This window comes from Mastomys coucha, unplaced genomic scaffold (assembly GCF_008632895.1).
Source record: "Mastomys coucha isolate ucsf_1 unplaced genomic scaffold, UCSF_Mcou_1 pScaffold1, whole genome shotgun sequence".
In the NCBI taxonomy this organism is placed as follows: Eukaryota; Metazoa; Chordata; class Mammalia; order Rodentia; family Muridae; genus Mastomys; species Mastomys coucha.
Window position 1 is genome coordinate 31,719,301 of NW_022196891.1, and position 16,500 is coordinate 31,735,800.

General features: G+C 53.3%; 2 protein-coding genes across 5 annotated transcripts in view; both read right to left on the reverse strand.

The window, feature by feature from the left end:
• Positions 1-5,469, reverse strand: part of Lgr6 (leucine rich repeat containing G protein-coupled receptor 6) — a 125,934-nt gene extending 120,465 nt beyond the window's left edge. Inside the window, exon 1 of the mRNA XM_031383595.1 lies at positions 5,054-5,469. Within this exon, the coding sequence (XP_031239455.1) occupies positions 5,054-5,265 (212 nt within the window). The 5' untranslated portion in view covers positions 5,266-5,469. The remainder of the gene's footprint in view (positions 1-5,053) is intronic.
• Positions 5,470-8,259: 2,790 nt separating this feature from the next.
• The window catches only part of LOC116099676 (receptor-type tyrosine-protein phosphatase V), a 24,264-nt gene continuing 16,023 nt past the window's right edge, over positions 8,260-16,500 (reverse strand). For 3 of the 4 annotated variants that reach the window (XM_031383614.1, XM_031383629.1, XM_031383606.1), the window contains 18 exons: positions 14,731-14,857; positions 14,592-14,639; positions 14,030-14,123; positions 13,784-13,874; positions 13,598-13,674; positions 12,512-12,646; positions 11,837-11,959; positions 11,164-11,324; positions 10,773-10,962; positions 10,434-10,501; positions 10,197-10,284; positions 10,040-10,118; positions 9,873-9,949; positions 9,588-9,716; positions 9,344-9,460; positions 9,065-9,228; positions 8,698-8,833; positions 8,260-8,461 (listed from right to left, as the gene is read on the reverse strand). In XM_031383614.1, coding sequence (XP_031239474.1) covers positions 8,375-8,461; positions 8,698-8,833; positions 9,065-9,228; positions 9,344-9,460; positions 9,588-9,716; positions 9,873-9,949; positions 10,040-10,118; positions 10,197-10,284; positions 10,434-10,501; positions 10,773-10,962; positions 11,164-11,324; positions 11,837-11,959; positions 12,512-12,646; positions 13,598-13,674; positions 13,784-13,874; positions 14,030-14,123; positions 14,592-14,639; positions 14,731-14,857 — 1,991 coding nt within the window. In that variant the 3' untranslated portion in view covers positions 8,260-8,374. The remainder of the gene's footprint in view (positions 8,462-8,697; positions 8,834-9,064; positions 9,229-9,343; positions 9,461-9,587; positions 9,717-9,872; positions 9,950-10,039; positions 10,119-10,196; positions 10,285-10,433; positions 10,502-10,772; positions 10,963-11,163; positions 11,325-11,836; positions 11,960-12,511; positions 12,647-13,597; positions 13,675-13,783; positions 13,875-14,029; positions 14,124-14,591; positions 14,640-14,730; positions 14,858-16,500) is intronic. The other variant, XM_031383621.1, reaches the window with a different exon arrangement.

Sequence of the window (16,500 nt, forward strand, 5' to 3'; positions counted from 1 at the left end):
GAAGAGAAGAGAAGAGAAGAGAAGAGAAGAGAAGAGAAGAGAAGAGAAGAGAAGAGAAGAGAAGAGCTCTCCCCATGTCAGGGTTGCCAGTGTTGATCTCTAGATCCTGATATGCTACCAATACCCAGTGGCACCCATGTGGACAACTCCTGTGCCCCATCCATCTTCTGTCACCTGTGAGCCTGACCCAGAGCAGGAAGCAGGTTGTGGCACAAGAGACCATCCAGAGTGTGCCCATAGGAGGGGGAAGGTGGTGGTGCTGGGCGGGCTGGGGGCCAACTCCCTCTGAGCCAGGCTTTCTTCTCTGCCGGTGCCCCACCCAGCCGCACCCGTGCCCACTGCCGCCAGAGCCCAGAGCTTTCCTTTTTCTTTTTGCCTAAGGCTGTCTCCTGCCTTTCCTTTGAACTGGGGTGACGGCTCTCCTACACAGCCACTCTCCTCCAGCAACCCCCCAGGCTCTTTCAACAAGGGAGGGCCCAGGGGACCCCACTTCCTGAAATTACTCCACCCCTCCTTTTCTCCCTCCTCTCTGCTCTGGTCTGGGTGCTGCCTGGATTCTCCCTCTCCCTCTTGGATTCCGCACCCACTGCCAAGCCCTCTCCCCAGAGCTCTCCCTGTTCCACACCAGCCTCAAAGGACCCAAGGTTTCCAGCCAACTGTGAAGCACAGAGATCCAGAGAAATCCTGGGACCTACCTGGGGTCTCCCACCCAACTGAGAGACTAAGGACTAGAACCTACATACCCCTCATCACAGCGGAAGTGCAGAGGCTGGACCAGGAAGGGAGATGAGGAAGTGAGCCAACATAGTGATACCCACACACACTCTCCCCAGGACCAACTGATGCTAAGGGAATCTCACCTCACGGTCCTCTAGAAACCCATCTGGGGCAAGCTGAAGAGCAAGCTGGGGTCTTCCCTTGGTGGCTCCCCTCCAATTCCATGAAGTCTTGAGGCTGTACCAGCTGGTGGGGGCAGCTGTAAAGCCGTTCTGGTTTCCCAGAGTTGCTACCATTGCCTACGTGGCAGTGTGTTCTCCCGCCACGTACATACAGAGACTTGTTGAACGTCTCCCATGGAAGGCTGCTCCTCTTTCTAGTACTAGCTCCAGCACCAACTGCCTCCAGGAAGCCTTCCAAGACAACTGCCTCCTGGCTCTCTGGTAACAACACTATTAACACTGTGTTCTTCCAGACCCTATACCTGCAGACACTACCTCAGTGAAGCTACATGGCCACTGTTTGAATTGGGCATTCGCTTCATTTATAGATGGAGAAACCAAGTCAAGATATAAACCAAGATGCTTGTTCAGCATCTGCTAGTACTGCCCTTCACGCCAATGCCCATCCTTAACCTTCTGTTCTAGTCCTGTAATACCCTGCCTCCCCCTCCATCTGTTCCATTATAGACATGCCTAAGCAGTGATTTGGGATTACTCTGAATCTATACACACACTCACGTACACATGCACACGCACCTGGCCTTTCACACAAACCCAGTGGATACTCTGGCTTGAAGGAAGCTAATTCCCTTTGAGTCGCCTGGCATAGAGCAAAAATTTTTGGCAGCAGTGAGTAAAGAAACGGATGCTTGGGGGCTGGAGGGATGGCTCTGCGGTTAAGAGCACTGACGGCTCTTCCGATGGTCCTGAGTTCAAATCCCAGCAACCACATGGTGGCTCACAACCATCCGTAATGAGATCTGATGACCTCTGGTGTGTCTGAAGACAGCTACAGTGTACTTTCATATAATAAATAAATAAATCTAAAAAAAAGAAAGAAAGAAAGAAAGAAAGAAAGAAAGAAAGAAAGAAAGAAAGAAAGAAAGAAAATGGATGCTTAGGGGTAACCCACAGTGTCTGAGCCTCTGAGAGTTTACAGCCAGAGCTACACAAACTCTCTCTCCAACATTTCTCAGTGTCGAAGACAAACCAAGGCACTCCATGTAAATAAATCGCTAGATTCCCCAGCTCAGGGTGTATTTGCCTAGCAAGCATGTGCTCCATGTATCTTCCTGTGATTTTATGTGCTGGGAATCAGGGACACCTCTGATTTCCATCCCCACAAACTGCAGTGTCCCAGAGCCAGTGGCGCCATATTCCTCTCCATCTCTTTATGTAAGAGGCCTCACCCAGGGAGACACACAAAACCCAGGAAATTTCACTGACCCTCACTCCAGTGATGGTGTGTGTGGGAGGAGCCCTTTTAGAGTCACTTGAAGTACTGTGTATAAATGAATGACTCCTAACTTTAATCAAACAGGACTGGCATAGGGCCCCAGACTGTTCATGGGTTTTGGACTTGTGTAACAAATAAATAGACATAAAGACTTTCTGGTCTCCCCTGGAACTGGAATGGACAGGTAATGGCTAGGAAGGGACCTTACCATCCCAGGGTGGAAAGCAGATGTCAAGTAGTTCTTTACTGAAATTATGTCAAGGGAGCACGAAGAGAGACCTAGGAGTTTCCTGTGGCCCACAGGCAGGTCCTAAGACCACCAAGAAGGGAGAGGGTCCTAAGATATCCCTGGCCTGGCTCCTTCTCACGATCTCTCTCTCACTACCTTCAAAGGCCTTTGCAGGTAGTGAGAGCTGGGAGGATAGCTCAGAACAGTGATGTGTTTGATGCACAGGCAGGAAGTGCTGATTTCTACCCCCAGAAGCCATGCAAAAAGAGACAGAAATGGTGGGATGGACTTGGTATTTTCCCCGTGTAGGGTAGAGAACTCAAGCGGATTCCCTGGGACTCCCTGCCTAGGTCACTCAGTAAGCTCCATTTTAGCATGGGACACTGTCTCAAAAAAAACAAAAAACCCAAATGGAGCCGGGCAGTGGTGGCACACACCTTTGATCTCAGCACTAGGGAGGCAGAGGCAGGAGGATTTCTGAGTTTGAGGCCAGCCTGGTCTACAGAGTGAGTTCCAGGACAGCCAGGGCTATACAGAGAAACCCTGTCTTGAAACACCTCCCCCACCCCCGCAAAAAAACAAAAACAAATAGACAGCTCCTGAGAAGTGACACCTGAGGTTGGCCTCTGGCCTCCACACACACCGAACATGTACCTGCATACATATGTATACTAACATAGATACACACACACACACACACACACACACACACACACATAGATACACATGCACGAACACACACACATACACACACACACACACACACACACACACACACACACACTGATGTGTAAAATGTCCTTGCAGCTCCCTGAGAAAGCAAAGAAAGAAGGCTCCACCTCTGAGCCACCTGCAGATGGTGGAAGCCCCTCCTCCACCGTCCACCTGAGACCCCTGCACAGCCAAGGCAGGAAGGGTGGTCCTCTCCAGCTCCCTGCCATGCTGCGGATATGGCTGTAAAATTCTCCGCATCACCCAGGACCCACACCCATCACTCCCTTCTCCTAGCCTCAGAAACACAAGGGCTTCCTTGACACTCAAGAAGAGCTCAGAAACACCAAGACCCACCACATGTCAGAGGGCACTGGGTCAAAGTGTCACGGAACTGTTGCCAGCATAGACCGTGGGATACTTGGATCCCCAAAATAAAACTCTACCTTTATCCCCAAGTCCTGCCAGAAAAAAAAAAAAAGGCCACAGATTACCCTAGAAAATTTTGGTTGCTGAGAAATGTGGCGTGACCTGCCACCCTCTGGAAGGGCCTCTTTTCTGCTGTTCTGAAAGGCTCAAGAGAAGTTATTTCTAAACTCTTTTTTTTTTTTTTTTTTTTTTTAGCCATCTTCCCTGTCTTCCAAAGAAACAGTGTCATAGACCCCTGATACATGACACTGCTAGAAATGGAGCTTCCAGGGTGTGATGGGCGCGGGCCCAGAGCCGCTTCTCTCTTGCTTGGTGCTGGGCACCCTCACAGCTCTGCTGTGAATACCTGTGCCCACTTCTCCCATCATCCTCTGGGCTGTACAGGACTTCATTTGCCCTTCTGGAATATGGATGTTTCTCTGTCCTCACAACTGTTTCTTTTGGAGTGAAGAAAGACTGGGGGGGCGTAATAGAGATATGGAGGGAGCTCCACAAGGGACTCTAGGTCAGGATCCCCCACACTCACCAGGACACTACCCTCTCAGTGCAGCCTGGCCCCACCGACTCTATTGCTGAGCCTCTTGGGGCAAGCCCAGCTACCTCTTCCTCAGCGATCCTCAATTCTAGGACCCCAAAGCTGAGAGAACCTCTCTCAGGCCTGAGGGAGCTCTGGCCAGACCTTCTACCCAGACCTTCCCACCTGCTCTCCTTCCTCTAAGGGATAGCCGGGGAGGCCAGGGGTTTCCTCTCCCTGAAGCAAGGGTCCAGACCAAGTGGTTCAGGCTATGCTCCCACCCATCCCTGCCCAGGTAGTGATCAGCTGCAACTTCTGGCCTTCTGGTTCTGAGCCGGCTTACCCCCAATCGGGTCCCCTTCATACACCACCTCACCCCAACTCAGACTCTAAAAATGGTTCTCTTGGTTTTCAGTCTTGAAGCCTGCCCACAAATTAGTGTCTCTAACACAGCCGCCTGGGACATGACTTCAGGGAGGCCTGGGGAGGGGGCAGGAGACCTCCACACAAGAAGATGGTACTGGCAGAGTTCCTAACTAAAGAGAGGGGAGCTGCATGGGTCCTTCCCCAAGGGTCCCCAGCCTCAGTGGGGCAGTTCTGCTTCCTGCTGGGGTGGAAGAACCCATTTCTACCCTACCAGGGCACACTCCCTTCACCTCACACCAGAGCACTAAACTTTTGCCTTCATCAACCCTGGGCAGTGTTCCACTGAAGAGACACACATACATGCACACACTCTCTTGCTCAGCGATCACACTGCACTTCACCAGGTCCCACATTAAGCCCCTGGGGAGTGGGGAGCAACACCTGGGAAAGGGAGCAGGGAGGTCCAGGCTCACTTCTTGCTTCAGTTTCCCAAGTTCTATGACTAGCTTCCCAGTAGACTTGGAAGAGGAAGAGCCTTCCTGGGGATGCGCACCTCCATGGGCACCAAACGAGTGTTTGTGGGGCAGGCGGCCATCACGAATAACAGGGACGAGCAGGTGAGTACTCACAGGTAAGCCGTCAGGGGGTCCAGGTCCGCGGGCACCACTGAGAGCCCGAGCTCGGAGCAGTCAGCGGACAGCATGATGCCGTCCTCCTGGCAGTGGCAGGGAGCCGGGCAGGCGGGACGCCCCGGGCCAGGCTGGGGGTCGCTGCCCGAGCGCGCCGATGCGCACAGCGCGGCGCAAAGCCACAGCGCCAGGAGCCCCGGCGGGCTGAGCATCTCGGCGGCGGCGGACTGCGGGGCACCTGGCGGGCGCTCGGACGGGCGAGCGCACGGAGCTTGTGTGTGCGCGCGGCTCACCTCCTGGTCCCGGGCGGGCCCCGAGGGCTGCGCCGTCGGTGGGCACCGCCCCCCGCTCGACTTGGCTTGGGCGCGGCGGCTGCAGCAGCGGCGGGACGGTGCAGTCAGAGAGGGGCAGGCATTGTTGAGTGATCTTCGTTATTCAGTTTCACGGGCTGGGCTTGACGAGGGAGGGAGACATAGGGGGGTGGGAGGAGGAGTCAAGGAAACTTTCTACGCTGCGGCTCGCTCCCCTTCCCTCCTTCCTTCCCAGCTGGCAGGAATCTCATCGGGGGCGTGGGGTGGGAGGGGGGGACGGTGAAGAAAGCAAAGAAACCCAAAGAAAGCTAGGAACGGCCAGCACCAGACATCAGAGACCTGCACTTGTTTGAAAAGGGTGCCCCAGAGCTTGGGCCTATGGGGTCAAATTCCTCTTGACTTTGGCAACAGTCACAGGGTCTCAAGGGACCAGAAGCCATCAGGAAAAAAACCCAGAGTTCCATAGACTCCAGCCCCACTACCAGATTTTAGGCTGGCAGAGAAGAGAGACCCGAGAGAAAGAGATGTTCAAGGTCACCCGACTGTGGGGAACAGTCTAAGAACTAGTTCCCAGGTCACTCCTCCGCACCCGTTCCGACCAGGGAAGGAAGAAGGTCTTAAGGAGTCAGGAAGTGGTCGCAGGTTGGCAGTAGGAACGAGGAGGAGCCCCCCTCATTGAGAAGCCACTCCCCACCACCAAAGCAACTGGCGTGGATTCCACTAGATGCACAGGGCATGGGAATGAACTCGTGTAGACTTCAAGATGTGAGGTCTAGAGATCACCCTGATCCCTGATCTCGAGACCCAGGGGACGGCTGAGGGGCTTCCCTCCGCACAGCTGGTTGCCTGAGCTTGCCCCCGAGTCGGCTGATTGGCGCCACCTGCAGGTTCAGTGCTTCGGGTGCAGCTCAAGCACCTTACGGGTCCGATTCCGTCTATTAATCCATCCCAGGACCTTGGAGAGCAAGGGCAATGGTGGCGAAAACCCGGAGTCAAGACTCAGCCCTCTTCTTAGGCCAGCCTGGGCTAGCGGTGCTTTCTTCATTGGTCCGTTTGCTTTCTCTGGCCTCCAGGTCTTTTCCTGAGTCAAACCCCAGGGTAGAACTAGACCAGGTTGGGAGCAGTTTGGCTCCCCGTGGTCCACACCAGAGATACGAGGACTTTGGAGGCAGCCAAGATACCCTCCACCCTTCACTTCTATACCCCAAACACTTCATAATCCCTCTCCATCCTTGTGGATGCTGTGGGGCTGGGCGGGGAGGAAGCTGCACTGTCAGACCAGGAAGTCGAGAGGATTGTGCGCCAGGACTCCAGCTGAAGCCATGATAGAAGTACAAGATGAGCCTGCAAGATGTCACAGAATGGCCCTCCACAGCCACACAGACCTGCAAGCAGAAGCCCCCTCTGTATTTGCCCTCTTTTATCCCTTGCCTTCACCTTGGCTCTAACCATCCATACACATGCACGCACATGCACACACACACACACACACACACACACACCATTCATGCTGCTTCCGGCCTCCAGCCAAAGCTAGAAAATCACACTTGGGCCCACCTCTGGAGCAGCCTTCTGAAGAGGGCTTGGGCAACTTGGAGCTGAGTGTCCAGCCTGCCCACAGGATGGAGGGTCTTTCTGGGGCTAACTCTGGTTTTCTGAGAAACGCAGTACTGAAGAAAACGTTAATGTTCATTCCTAGGGGGTCACACGAACCCATTCTCACATCGGGAAAGCTCCTAGCTATAGGTAGAAAGCTCCACTTTTTTTTAAAAAAAGTACACTTATCTTGTCTATGGGTGTGGTCGTAGAGATTTTGTTTCTTGAGTGGGAATCTCCTGTGGCCCAGGCTGGCCTCAAACTTGTTATATAGCTGAGGGTGACCTTGAGTTCTGATTCTCTTGTCTTCACATGCTGTGTGCTGGGCTACTGTGCATGGTTTATGTGGTGCTGGGGGATCAAACCCAGGATACCACACATATTAGGTGAGAATTCTACAAACTGACTACCTCCCAGGACCCATAACGCTTTTGTTTCCCTTCTTCACCCAAGCAGACCACTGGACCCTTGCACGCTGCTAAGAAACAGAATGGCCAACAAGAACCCTGGCCACTCCTGCCATGGTTGTGGCCTGTATAAAGAAATAAAGGAAGAAGGAGGGAAGCTTGGCAGGTTCAACCAGAGCCACCCCTGGCTCCTTACTTAAGGGTCACAGTGCGGCTCTAACACCTCTACCCTGACAAGGAGTCTGCAGTGACTGGGGGTGCAGATAGACAGGGGGTAGGGGGGCAGAAGTTGAGAAACTGGAGAGGACTTGATAATTCTAACAGATTTGGGGTGGCAAGCAATGAGTAAATGGGACACAAATGTGGGGCTCAGCACCACGGGATGCTGGGGCAGTGTGGTGGTTTGAATATGCTTGGCCCATGGAATGGAAATATTTGGAGGTGTGGCCTTGTTGGAGTGGGTGTGTCACTGTGGGTGTGGGCTTTAAGACCCTCATCTTAGCTGCCTAGAAGCCAGTCTCCCTATTTACCTTTGGAACAAGATGTAGATCTCTCAGCTCCTTCAGCGCCATGTCTGCCTGGACACTGCCGTGCTTACACACACTGGTGACTAATGGACTGAACCTCTGAACCTGTAAGCCAGCCCCAATTAAATCAAGTCCTTTATAAGAGCTGCCTTGGTCATGGTGTCTCTTCACAGCAATGGAAACCCTAACTAAGGCAGGTAGAAAGGTTGATGTCTGAATACACTGGAAAAGCTGAAGGTTAGAAAACAGAGGATACCAGGAAAAAATCAAGGTTGTAGCAGCTTTAGGCCAACTGGCTTAGCTAGACCAAGCTCTGGCTGTCACCCCTGCCCTAGATGGAAGGATGGAGAAACGGAACACAACCATGAGTTTGACCATGTCTCTTTATTCCCAAACTCTGCCCTTCGAGAGCTTCGAGAGCCGGGTGGATCTGCTCTCCTGGGGAAGCCAGGCCTGGGTGGACTCGCTGGCACATGATGCCTAGCAGGGCACGGGCCACTTTCCAGCTTGGGGCAGCCCGTTCTGCAACGCACTGTTCAGACAGTTGTAGAGGTAGATATACTGCTCCTGCGGGTAGACATAGGCAAGGTACCTCACCTGCTTGCTCAAACCTGACAGAGAAAGGCTCCCGGGGGGTGGGGGGTCTCCTAACCCCTACTCCTCCTGAGCAGGGCATGGTGGTCCACAGAGTCACCTGGTGGTGACCTGGATGGAGTAACCTAACAGTCACCTGTAGCTGGGACAAAACCTGCCTGACTTTGATCCTGACTTTCACAGTAAGCCCCTCCCTCTTTGCCTCTCACCAGCGTTGGGGTCATAAGGCCACAAGCCTGTGACTGCCTCAGGGCCACGTTGAAGACATCCACTGTGCACTCGGTCCCCGCTTGCTGTAGCAGCTGTTCCATGGCCAAGAAGGTACTAAGAAGGTTCGTGTCCTTGCTGTAATTGACCTAGAGTTAGATGTGGGACCTCTGGGGACGGGACCATGTCCAGGGACATGAGGAAATCAAGGTTAGTTCTAAAGACTGGGAAATAATGCTAGGCACTTGATTGGCCAGCCAGGCTAGAGCCCTACCAAATCCCGGCAAATGGAGCAGAGGAGACAGAGCCTGGAGAAGACTACCCTTTGACCCATAACCCAAGTTAACACATGGCGTTTGTCGACGGCACCTGGAGAGGCTGAGCAGGGTGCCTGGCTTCTTGCTATTGCCCTGGGAGCAGCACTGGCCCACAGCATCAAGGAAGGTCAGTAGAATGTTAGCTGGGAGCTCACACCCAGTCTTGCAGCATGGAAACTGCAGGCACTGAACCTGCCTTTCCGCTCCACTCTCCCCCTGGAGAAGGGCAAGATCAGCATGAGTGCTCAGGAGAGTGGCAGAGGGAAGCCAGCGCGGGATTCTCATATCACTGCCCTCTCTCTGCCCCAAGTCCTATGATCTCAACACCTACGTGTATGACTCTGAAGAGGGTACTGGGCCAGCCAGCTGTGTTGCTCTCAGCCATTCTGTGCACTGTCACCGTGTCTGTGACAACAGGCTGCATCTCCATTGGCCAGATGTCTTGTGGCTAAGACCAAAAACAGGCTTCTCAGGCAGCTTCCAAAATCTCCGCTCATGCTCTGGCCCTTCGAAGAGCGCCTCCTCTCCCTGCCCCATTCCTGGAGCCACACTTCTCGTCCCTCCACTCCCCTCACCTTCTCCTTGGTATCAGGCAAGCCCAGGGAGACGACCACATGGGCACCATGTTCCCACACCATTTCCCAGAGTTCCTTTGGTCCAGCTGAGCCAGTCAGCACCACATGATCTCGACCAGTCGGCCCACCCTGCAGAGCACAGCTTGTTGGTTCCCAGGGATTAAGGAGTCTCCTGACCATTTATCTGTGCTATAGTAGCCCGAGGACCCAGTCCCAGCCCCAGCCCCAGGCAAGGAAACACAAATAAGTCAAAAAGGGCGGCAGAATCAGCATCCTCTCTCTCACAGGGAAGAGCGAGGCTTCCAGCATGTTATCAGCAGGGCTTTCCTCCACCAGGGCCAACTGCTCCTGTGAATGATGACCTGGGAAAAGAGGAGGAGGAGGAGGTTGCCAGGGGTCTCACAGTTGGCATTTGCTCCACCCTAACCAACATTGTATCCAGTGAAACTCACAGGAAGCAATGCAGTTCTGATTATAGTCAGGAGGGGGTGGCAGAGAGCCAGTCTCATCCTTGATGGCCTGCTTCAGGAGCTGGGAAAGAGATGGCCATGGTGAGGTTGGGCAAGGAGAACTGATCCATGGTCACTCACTCCTTGGCTCAAAGTATACCCTGTACTCCTTCAAGAAACCGGCATTGGCATTGGCTGCCCTCTTGGCACAAGCTTGTGCAAAATTCATCACAGAGATGGGGCCGGAGCTGGAAGAGGGAGGAGAGAGAAGGCACTTGGTTGTCCAGCCCCTGCTTCCGGTCCCCTCTGCTGGGTCTAGTGCACAGGAGCTCAGAGCCTATTGGAAAGCACAGGACACCAGTGCCCACCTGCCTGGACCTGGGGGCAGCTGACTTACCCTGAGGCATCAGGGGGCCCTTCTAGAATCTTGTTCAGCAGGCAGCTGTGCAGGAAGATGTATTGGCTCTGCAGAGAGAGAGGGCACTGACATGCCAAGTGGCCTTGGACCAGGAAATGGTCCTGGTCCCAACCCACCAGGCAGAGGTGTAGCAAGTGGGGCTAGAGAGTCCTGAGTTGTCTCCAGTGTCAAGGGTGTCTGGGGACAGTACCTTCTCTCCTTTTTCAGAAAGGCAAATGGCCGTCAGGGTAAGATGGTAGCCTAGGTGTGACCCCCTCACCCCATGCCCTTCCGCATGCCCCCATGAGCTTCTTTTCCTGCTCTCGTGAGGCCACCTACCCTCTTCCACTCCTCTGGGTCTAAGCTGCCCAGCCCAATACACGGGGCCCTCACCAGGGTCTGGATCATGAGGGGCCGGTGCAGCCGGAGTATGTACACGGTGTTGAACACGTCAGCCACCTGTTCTTCCTCTAGTTGTTGCAACAGCCGCAAGAGAGCCACAAAGGTGCCTGTCCTGCCCACGCCCGCACTGTAGGGACAGCCCATGAAGACTAAACACAGGAGGGAAAGAGCTCCGAGAAATCCAGAGCCCTTCCCCCGCTCACGGCCAGTCAGGGCCCCTTAACTCACCCCCATGGGTCCTCACCTGCAATGCACCAGGATGGGTCCCTTGCCCTGCCCCTGCTCATGGCCAGCCAGGGCCCCTAAACTCACCCCCACCAGTCCTCACCTGCAATGCACCAGGATGGGTCCCTTGCCCTGTGTGGCGTTCACCTGCTTCTGCACCAGTTCCACAAAAGCAAGCAGAGAGCTGGGAGCCTCAGGGACACTGTGGTCCGGCCAGGTAGTGAACTGCAGCTGCTTCACGCGCCTCTGTTTTTGCTCCACACCCTGGGGAGGAAGGAGAAGGGCTGTGTTCATTTTCTTAATGCCTCTTCTTCACCTCAGAAACCTCCCTCACCAACTCTTTAAGGGCAGAGGCAAGCTCCTACTTCACAATGCGGGACACAGCTACGGAGCCCATGGCCTTGCCCCCGTGTGGACCTCTGATCCTCCTCTCATCTCCTGGTGTACCTCTACCTCCCAAAGATGGCCAGGCAGGGAGGCTAGTCTAGTCTCTGGCTTCTCGTGTTCTAAGAGGTCACAGCATGTGGTAGCAAGGAGGAGGTTAGAGAGACTGGAGGATCTTTGAGCCGAGTGTGAGGTACACAAGGACCCGCTCTTTCTTTCCATCAATGTGATCTTGGCTCAGTCTTTCGCCTTCGCTGTGTCTTTTGACACCCCTCCCACATGCTATCCCGTCCTGTGACGGAGTGCTTATGACTGTCATCAGGCCACGTGGAGCAGGACGAGAGTCTCAGCTTTAGAGCCCCTCCCACCAGCCCTGTCCCGTGGGCACACACGTGCTGCAGCTGGAATTCCCTCGTGGTCCACTCATCCTCAGGCTCCTCTGCCAGGAGGTGGATGGTGATGTGACCGTGGGTGACAGGCGTGGAGTTGACTGGCCAGTAGTGCTCACACAGTACCTAGATGAGGGGATGTTTGTCAGGGATGTACCCTACTGTATCCGGTCTCAACCACCCCCATCCATATTTTTGGTTCCTATTTTAATGAAATCCTTTTCTTTGCCTCCACCCAGATGTGAGGCCATCTCTTCCAGAAGCTTCCCTCCCCTGGCTACACTCCAATGTCCTTACAACCTCCTTAGGGCTCTGTGCTGGCTTTGGAAGCTAACTGGCCCTGACTTAGGAGGGGTCTGGCCTTTCTTCATTGCTTCAACAGAAGGACATGCTCAGCCACCTCTGTTTGCTCTAGGCCAGCCTTGTCCATGCACGGCACAGAGGAGAGCCTTCTTTGCCCCTGCACTGCTTAGAGTAAGTGATCAGGAGGAGCTAAATCAAACCAGGAACTCAGGAGCCCGGAGGCTTCCCGCTGCTCCCCCTCTTAGGTGATTCTCAGAATCCCTTACCAACTCCCAACTTGCTCACCTGTCCCAAGATGGGGGAGGAGGGTATTCGTGAGAGGAGGACATATGCCACCTGGTGGTGACTCTGGGAAGCTGCAGGGAGGGCACTTACCCTCCCGTTCTCCATGCCCACAGTCAGCATGATGATCACGTGGACTTGCTGCTCCCATATCAGCCGCCAGAAGTCCTCTAGCGTCTTTTTGAGAGGTCCCTGGGTGGCAATGATCTCCTGTGGGTGGCTATAGCCCTAAGGTGTGGGGTGCAGGGTAGAGGCATGTTACGAGGCAGTGTCTTGGCCAGGAAGGCCCATCAAACCTTCAGCAGTGGCTATGATCATGTATGATCCTGGAGGATAACCTGAGGGACACTGCCACCACCCACATCCCACTTGGAAAGGGTGAGGAAAACATGCATGGAAATGCATGATCCTGACATGCTAGAAACAGTCTACCCAGCCACCTCCTCACTAAACCTGGAGTGACTTTGTCTTCTAGAGACAGTGATTTACAATGTAGCCCAGGCTGTCCTCAAACTTCTAATTCTCTTGACTCCATTTCCCATATGCTAGAATCACAGGGTTCTGCCATCATGCCTAGGTCCAGAGATGTCTTCTAAAGTCCCCCCTCTCTTTCCCTCCTTCCCTCCCTCCCTTCTTCTCTCCCTCTCTTTTTTTAAAGATTTATTATTTATTTTATGTATATAAGTACACACTGTAGCTGTACAGATAGCTATGAACCTTCATCTGGTTGTTGGGAATTGACTTTTTTTTTAGGACCTCTGCTCGCTCCAGTAGGCCCTGTTCACTTAGTCCCTGCTCACTCTGGCCCAAAGGTTTATAAATAAGTACACTGTAGCTGTCTTCAGGCGCACCAGAAGAGGGCGTCAGATCTCATTACGGGTGGTTGTGAGTTACCATGTGGTTGCTGGGATTTGAACTCAGGACCTTGGGAAAAGCAGTTAGTGCTCTTACCTGCTGAGCCACCTCACCAGCCCCTCCCTCTCTCTCTCTTACACACACACATATAATTAAGCCAGCTCTGCCTCCTCAGGGCCCAGTATAGAGCCTGGTACACAGCAGACCTCTTGCCTAAAAATACAAGACCTGGTGATGCTTTCAGACAACTACAATAGCTAGCACAGGACAGTATCCTGCAAAACACCAACAGGAATGCTCCTTGTGCCCTCAGGCAGCCCTTACTGGGATGAAGTTGGCATTGATGTAGTCAGAATGAGGGTCTCCCGATAGTTGGGTCAGCCTGACCCTGGAGTGGTCATCTGCAGAGAGTACATAATGTACATTTGGAAGCAGCACATGGAGCCCCTCCTTAAGGCCAAGTTCCAACCTTCTACCTATACCTCCCTCCTGATCCCAGCATTTGCTCACAGGGTAGCACATGTGGGTACCGGTTCTTGGTGATGTTGGCAGGATGCTCAGCCTCTAGACTGGGCTGGTCCTTGCCCACCTCCTTCAGCTCCTATAAAGTCAAGGCAGGTCCCAGTTGCAGAGACAGACCCATCTCACCCCACAGCGGGCAGGGTAAGTGGTAGAAGTTAGGCTGGGAGGCAGGTCCAGCCTAGCCCAGATGTCCCGGTCCTCCCTCCTTGGGACACAGGATGACACAGGACTTACCTCAAATTCCTGGAAGAAGGCCTGGTGTGCATGTGCACTCTTGGCCTCATAGCTCTGCTGGAAGCTATGGATGGAGATGGGCCGATGGGTCCGCCTGGCAGAAGAAGGAATAGACCCCAGGTTTAGGAGTGCATGCTCTGCCTTGTCCTGGCTTGCACAATGAGGCAATGAAGAAGGCAGGCATCGGACATGCAGATGCTGGGCTGCCCTGGGGATGCCCTACCCTCTCCCTGTGGAGAACAGAAAAGTTTCTCCAGGACCCAGCTGGCCCCCAAGCCTATAGTGTGATAACATGAAAGAGGGGATCAGTGAAGGCAGGAAGTCCATATATGTGTGTGCCAGGGCATTTGGACACACTGATTGTTGTTTAGGAGTTTCTTCAGTTTGAAGGATCAAACCTAGGGCTTGCACACGGTAGGCAAATGTTCTAGCTCTGAACTGCAGCCCAGCCTACATGGGGTCAACTTAACAGGAAGTCAATACTTAATGTATGTACCACCTCAGCCTGGCGTGGCACCACACTGCTGCCGTGTCATTGGAAAGCAGGCCTCAACGCACTCACCACAGGTTGTAAGGCATCAACTCCCGGGAAAAGCCATTCTTCTCTGGCCTGGGACAGTGGAGAAGAGAATGGGAGGCAAGCTAGGGTCTGCCATCTACGGGGTCTCCCAGTCCCACCTCCTCCTCCTCCTTCTCCTCACCTTGGTCCCTTCAGGTGCCACCAACACAGCAAGCATAGCACAGCACACACCACAACAACGCAGCCCACCACAATCCCCATCATAACTGTCAGGGGCATGGGCACCAGAGAGATGCTGGCCTGGGGCTCTGCGGAAGGCAAGGAAACATTGACCACGGCAACTCCACAACTGGTCTCACAGGCCATGCCAGCCTCTCATGGACCTGGGCCTTCTAGATCAGCGGTTCTCCACTTGTGGGTACGACCCCTTTGGGGGTCACACATCAGATATCCTGCCTATCAGCTATTGACATTACAATTTATAACAGTAGTAAGATTACAGTTCTGAAGTGGCAGTGAAATAATTTTAGGGTTGGAGGTGTCACCACAACATGAGGAACTGTATTAAAGGGTTGTAGCATTAGGAAGGCTGAGAACCACTGCTCTAGACAGAAAGTAGTGATCTCCATGTTCCAAGAAGTCCCAGATACTAAACAGAGTCTAGTAATATCTGCCTGGGGTTGTGGGTTGTGAGAACAGATAGACAGACAGTTAGTTTTCCTCCTAGTGGCTGGCCATACCCCACAGACCCTGCTCTTCTCCTGACACCCTCAAGAGGAATGGGGCTGAAGGCCTGGCCTCCTGCACCTTCAACGACTGTACCACCTGCTGCAGTAACCAGCAGCCACATCGGGCTCTTGAGCACCCACAGTGTCGCTACAACAATGTAAGATCTGTGCAGTGTGAGACCATGTGAGCAGCCAAGGGCTGGCGGGGCGAGGCGAGGAGGGGGGCGCCTCAGTAGTTTTTATTTGTTTGGGGTTTTTCATTATTTTTGTTTGTTTGCTTGCTTGCTTGCTTTGTCTTATGTTTTAGATAGTCTTAAGAGTTCCAGGATGACTTCCAATCAATTTTTTTGTTTGTTTGTTTGTTTTTCGAGACAGGGGTTCTCTGTGTAGCGCTGGCTGTCCTGGAACTCACTCTGTAGACCAGGCTGGCCTCAAACTCAGAAATCCGCCTGCCTCTGCCTCCCAAGTGCTGGGATTAAAGGTGTGTGCCACCACTGCCTGGCCTCCAATCAAATATTTGAGGGCAGTCTTGAACTTCTGACTGCCCAGCCTCTGGAGACCTTTCAGATGCTGGGGTTACGGGTGTGGTCCACAGTAGCCCTTCAATTGAGGGCTAGGGATCCAACCTAGGGCTGGGTGCAAGCTAAAAAAGTATCCTACCCCAGACTCTCAAACACTTGCCGATTTTGAAACATTAACTTACTTTTAACTATTCTCGTTTAAATAAAACAGTTGCTAAAAGTAACTATTACTTACTTTCTATTGCTTTTGTTTCCTGTTGCTGTTTGTTTGTTTGTTGAGACAGGGTCTCACTATGAAGCCCTGGCTGACTTGGAACTAGGCAAACCAAGGTACACTTAGCGATTGACCTGCTCCTGCCTTCTCATGGTATGGGGGAGGTGAGATTAAAAGTATATGTCACCACACCCAGACACCTATTTCTTTTTAGTTTCCAATGTACCTACTAGGAGAATCTAATTTATATATCCTGTTTGGCGGCTACCTAGGAGTCTCCCCTAGGGTTCCTTCTGAACAGAGCTGTTCTTGAACACAAGGGGTCTGGGAGTAGCCAGTTACAGGGCGTGGCGCACGAAGGTACCAGAGGCTGGACACAGTAGCAGCCCCTTCAGAGCCTCTGCCTCTCCCACACTTGTTCCGAGACCCATCCCAGGTCTGAAGTTGAGTGCGTGTCATTGATGTTCTGGTCCCCCCCCCCCCCCCCC